Below are 5,403 nucleotides of genomic sequence, written 5' to 3'. Positions count from 1 at the left end.
ACATGGCTGTATCCTCTGTCTTAGGGCATGGGTGGAGACAGGTAAATCCTGGAGCTCACTGGCCAGTCAGTTCAGCCAAATCAGTGAACTCCAGGTTTCAGTGAGAGAGTCTGCCTTTAAAAAGTAATAACCAGTCTCTGCAGGGTCCTCAGGGCCTAGATGTTTTTGTTTTGTTTTGTTTTTTTGTGTTTTGTTTGTTTGTTGTTTGTTTGTTTGGCTCTGTTGGTCTCCTTTTGGCACTCCTGTCTCCTCCAGGTCTTTCTATCTCCCCTTTCTTTCATAAGATTCCCTGCACTCTGACCAAAGTTTAGCTATGAGTCTCAGCCTCTGCTTTGATAGAGGTAGAGTCTTTGAGAGGCCCTCTGTGGTAGGCTCCTATCCTGTTCCCTGTCTTCTGCTTCTGATGTCTATCACATTGTCCTTCTCAATGTGGACTGAACATCTTCCCTAGGGTCTTCTATAGACTGATACCCAAACCAAGGACCATGCATGGAGAGGACCTTAAACCCCTGATCAGATGTAGTCCTTAGACTTAGTGTCCAAGTAGGTTCCCTAGTAGAAGGGAGCAGGAGCTGTCTCTGGCATGGACTCAGTGGCTGGCTCTTTGATCACCTCCCCCTGGGAGGGAGCAGCTTTGCCAGGCCACAGAGGAAGACAATGCAGCCAGTCCTAGTGAGACCTGATAGGACCTCCTCTATCAGTAGGCTAGGGAAAGGGCATTGGGGGAGAAGAGGAAGTAAGGGTGGGATTGGGAGGAATGAAGGAGGGGGCCATGGCCAGGATACAAAGTGAATAAACTATAATAAATAATAAATTAAAACTTTTAAAAGTAATGTGAAGGGGGAAGATGTTTTCTATGAAAAAATTTTAAATTGAAAATGAGGGCTCTTTCCGCCATCTTGGCGCCTGAGAAGGCCTTCTGGGAACAAGACTTCTAGGAAGCAGATATGTCTGGAAGGCTGTGGTGCAAAGCCATTTTTGCTGGCTACAAGCGAGGTCTCTGGAACCAAAGAGAGCATACAGCTCTTCTTAAAATTGAAGGTGTTTATGCCCAAGACGAAACAGAATTCTACCTAGGCAAGCAATGTGCTTATGTGTATAAAGCAAAAAACAATACAGTGACTCCTGGAGGCAAGCCAAACAAAACCAGAGTGATCTGGGGGAAAGTAACTCGGGCCCATGGGAACAGTGGCATGGTTCGTGCCAAATTCGGAAGCAAGCTTCCTGTGAAGGCCATTGGACACAGAATCCGTGTGATGCTGTACCCTTCCCAGATTTAAACTAATGAAAAGTAAATAAATAAAAGTGGATTTGTTAAAAAAAAAAAAAAAGAAAAGAAAAGAAAAGAAAAAGAAACTGAGGTAAAGGGTGACTCACGAGGACACATTATGGCCGCCATGTGCACATACACTTATAACACTTATAACTCACACACACAATCAGGACATTGCAGTACATGACACCTTCTGGTCTCCTTAGTGGTTCTTTGGAGATGATTTTCTTAAGTTGTTAGATGAAATTAGAAGAAAGCGAGGTTGAGAAAATTTTGATCAAAGCAGGTCTGAGCAGGTCGAAACAAGAACAGTACTAGATGCACTCTGGACACGCCTTCCAAGTGACTTTCAGTGTGTTCCGCAAACACATGTGTGCACATCTGTAAGGCCTCTGAAAAGCTACCTCCTGAGGCGTCAGTGAGATGTAAGACCTGCTACCATGATAGGTTTCTCCAGACGAGGTGACTCACATGCTAGACCTGGAACTCCTGTGGGCTACGGTAGATACTTCAAGCGACCTTATGAAAGTTACATATCTAAAAACTATTTTTTTTTACTCCCAAATACTCTGCATCCTGTGGATCCCATGAACACAGTCACGAGCCTAGAACAGAACAAACTTAAAACTGAGAAAATGAAGACGTTGGACTTCAGAAAGGTTCAGCCACTGCCAGAAAGACATCAGCTGTTATCATGAGGTGCAGATTGAGATGGAAAGGGCAGAAACTTCTCCACATCTACAGGAAGGTGCAGTAACAGAGACACAACACAGAGGTTCAGGGTCACAGCACCCACTTTAGAGCAAGCGCCATGGGGGAAGGCATAGAACCTGAGGTAGGGAGAAGTAAAAGAAAGATGGTGACTCTTCAGAAGTGCCTAGCAGTTACAGAAGGAATAAAAAGTTTGACAGGAAAATAACACCTGTTAGAATTTCTCATTAATAGAGCGAGAGCTCATCCCAACAGATTCCCTGAGAGGCGAAATCACAATCGAGACTGGCAGATCCTGTTTCTAATTAAAGTCCGACAGCAGCCTTTCACAGTGTCTCCATCTGCAGAGGGCCACATTTCCTCCTGAAAATACAGGAGCCATGCCCGGGTGAAGAGGAGGAGGCGATGGAAGATGTCATTAAATACGCGAGTCTGCGCCTGGTTTTTCAGTCTGTTGTGGCAACTGTTAAAGTCCAGTTGCTCAGATGATTGTCCAGTTGGAGCAACAGAACGAGACACAGCCCTTTCAGTTTCAGGCAGCACACAATATTCTTTTTCTGGGTTGGGCTTTGTTTTCATTTTCTCCAGAGTTTTAAAAAAAATTAAGGGTCGTTCTATTTGCTCAATTTTTGTCTGAACTGCAGGTCTATACCTATGGAACAAAGTTGGCAAGAGATGTGTGCTGTGTAGCAATGTGCTGATGAAATGCATGTTGGTCTGTTCACCCTAGAGAAAGATCCTTACAAATAATATGAAGTATGTGTCACTGAGGAAAAAAATCAGATGAGCGTTAATATTTTTCCCAAATGTGTTCAGGCCACTCTAAGAGCTCGAACTGATGCACTGAGTATCTTGGAGATTAAATTTGTCCCATAACAGCTTGGGCTCCAGCCTTTTATCTTTGGAAGCAAACTTTAGGCTTAGTTTTGGCTCAATAATGCATGAATAAATAGCCTTATTCAAAATCATTCTGGCAAAGTTCCTGTCCTTCGGCAAAGCTGGGCACATCCTGGGCAAAAGGCATGGGATCAGTAAGATCAGAATGCAGTTGTGTGTGACTGTTAGAAAAAAGCTGGGTGATGAACAAGTGTAAGTCCGACCATTCTGCTCATCTGTTCTGATCAGGACATGATGCTGTTCAGCTTAGAGAATAATAATATAATAAATTACAGAATTTATTAATTCTGTAACCCTTCCATCACAGCTAATAACACAAACACAGTCTTTTCTGATGGTTGCCCAACCACAGAGTTAGAATTCCTTTCTCCTATATGGAATCCTATACGGTATACTGTTTTCTTCAAGGGCAGGACAGTTCTTTTTATGTCCCACCTTTCACTGACCTTTTTGCAGTATCTGGTGTGTTTTCTGATAGATTCTCGGTTTACATTTTGTGCTAGAGGTGCTTTAGTGTTTCTTGATGCTGGCCCCTCAACCTAGGGAGCACACTGGTGGAGACGCCTTTCCACAGGAATCTTGGCAGTGTTTAAATGTCGAGAGTGTTCCCAATGTGCAATCTTATCAACAAATCCCGTGCTTGCTTTCAGAGATAATGCAGACTTAAAAGGCCACTTTTCATCAAGCAAAACAAAATTACTTTATATCTGAAACAATATCATGCCCATATGTTAACAAAAAAACTTATGTGATTGAAATAAGGTATAATTGTTGTGTTTAAAGGCATAGTCTTATTTTAGTTGGTTTTTAAATAAGGCTATGTGTTCATGAATTATTGAGCCTGAACTAAGCCTAAAGTTTGCTTTCAGGAATAAAAAACTGAAGCCCAAGCTGTTATGGGGCACTTTAATCTCCAAGATGCCTCACGCATCAATTCAGCTCTTAGAGTGACCTAAAGACATTCGAGAAAAATATCAACTCTCTGATTTTTCTCTAGTGATGTACTTCATACTTATTTGTAAAGACTTTTCGTGTCAGCTTCTTCTTCCAGCCTCATCGACTGCCACATACATCAACAACGCTCTAGCGGCTCATCGCTTTTTAGCAGTCTGTGTAGTCTCGTTCCTGTCTCCTCAGGCAAGAGATTTCTTTATTCTTCTTCCAATTTCTCCTTCTCCTTTTCTCCCCCGTTCCTTACTTTTCCTTCCAGCTCTTACTCTTTACTCACTCTCCTTTTATCACTGAATAAAGTTATTTCCCTTTGAAGATCTTTTTTGTGGCATAATCTTGGTAGCAGCAATTCCTTTTTTTTTAAATTATCTTGAAAACTTTTTTTTAAAAAAAATCAAGCAGATTAATGATGTGTAAAAAAATAAAGAACTTGTGCAACATGTTCAGTAAAATTTTATATCACATGCTTCACATTTTAAAGCATAAAATCCAAACAATGAAAACAAGTAAAAATTAAAACTGTATAAAAGGAAAACTAAGCTACCCTAATCATGTAAGTTGGTGACTTCCTTTCACAGAAAACCATAATTTCAAATTATTTTTAAAAGCACTGTTCCAATATGGTTGTTCAAATAATGCCTGTATAGTAACCATTCCAGTTGACACGCCAACATGGATGTGGAAAATTTTTATAGGATCCCAACCTTAAATAAAGAGCTATGGGCACTTAATAGATAGTGAGAATGGATCAGTTTTCCTGAGGATGGAGACCCCTGATGGGTTATTTAGTACCAAATGGTTAGCCCTAAGCATATGCACCTACCAAGCAACACTAACGAACTCGGTAGTTTGTGATAAGCCAACCTGCCTCCATCTTAGGCTTGAAAGCCATGCTATAGGGAAGATAACCTATATTCATTTCTGATAATGATAAAGTTCGTTCCTCAAGGATTGGGTGGGCTATGCCTCACCTGTAACCTTAACTATAAACAGTTCTACACTACCTGTTCCAGGAAGCAGCTACCATGCCTTTGTTTCAAAAGGCTATTAAAACAGCGTTGTTATAATAGCTATTATAATAGCTATAGTTGTTGCTATTAAAACAGCTATTATAACTCCTCACAACCATGCTTGTGCTTCCTGAAGGTGGTTATGACTACCTTGCAACCATGTTTTTATTTAAGGTTATAAAGTACTTACTATGCTTATGTTCTGCTTCTGTAACTTGATCAGTTTGCCTGCCAAATTCCCATTGGTACCTCCCTACTCTTGATCTATAAAACCCGTTATCTTACCTCTGCCCAATGCTGATCTCTTGTACCCCACCATTAGGGAGAGACAGCCCATAAATAGAAATTACAAAAAAAAGGTTGATTTAATTAATTAATTTGGACATGATCTGAGTTCATGGTCTTTCTTTCGCATGTGGGTTTAACATTTATACACAGTGTGTGTGTGTGTGTGTGTGTGTGTGTGTGTGTGTGTAAGAAACAATAATTACTATGAAATAAGAGGTCATGAATCTGAGCTGGAGTAGAGAGGTAGAGAGGAATAGGAGAGGAGAGGGGGAA

At 41.0% G+C, this 5,403-nt stretch overlaps 1 protein-coding gene across 1 annotated transcript; it reads left to right on the top strand.

Annotated features, from left to right (window-relative positions):
• The first annotated feature begins 947 nt into the window (after positions 1–947).
• On the top strand, positions 948–1,280 carry LOC129681094 (60S ribosomal protein L35a-like). The gene has a single exon (XM_055612997.1). It carries the CDS (start codon positions 948–950, stop codon positions 1,278–1,280), a length of 333 nt encoding a protein of 110 aa, XP_055468972.1.
• Positions 1,281–5,403: the final 4,123 nt, after the last annotated feature.

Source organism: Psammomys obesus, unplaced genomic scaffold (assembly GCF_907164565.1).
Source record: "Psammomys obesus unplaced genomic scaffold, mPsaObe1.curated_primary_1811, whole genome shotgun sequence".
Lineage (NCBI taxonomy): Eukaryota > Metazoa > Chordata > Mammalia > Rodentia > Muridae > Psammomys > Psammomys obesus.
The sequence above is the reverse complement of the archived record's forward strand: the minus strand, read 5'-3'. Positions and strand labels throughout refer to the sequence as shown.

Excerpts from the sequence above, each read along its gene's own strand:
- LOC129681094 (XM_055612997.1), top strand. The coding sequence starts at position 948 with ATGTCTGGAAGGCTGTGGTGCAAAGCCATTTTTGCTGGCTACAAGCGA.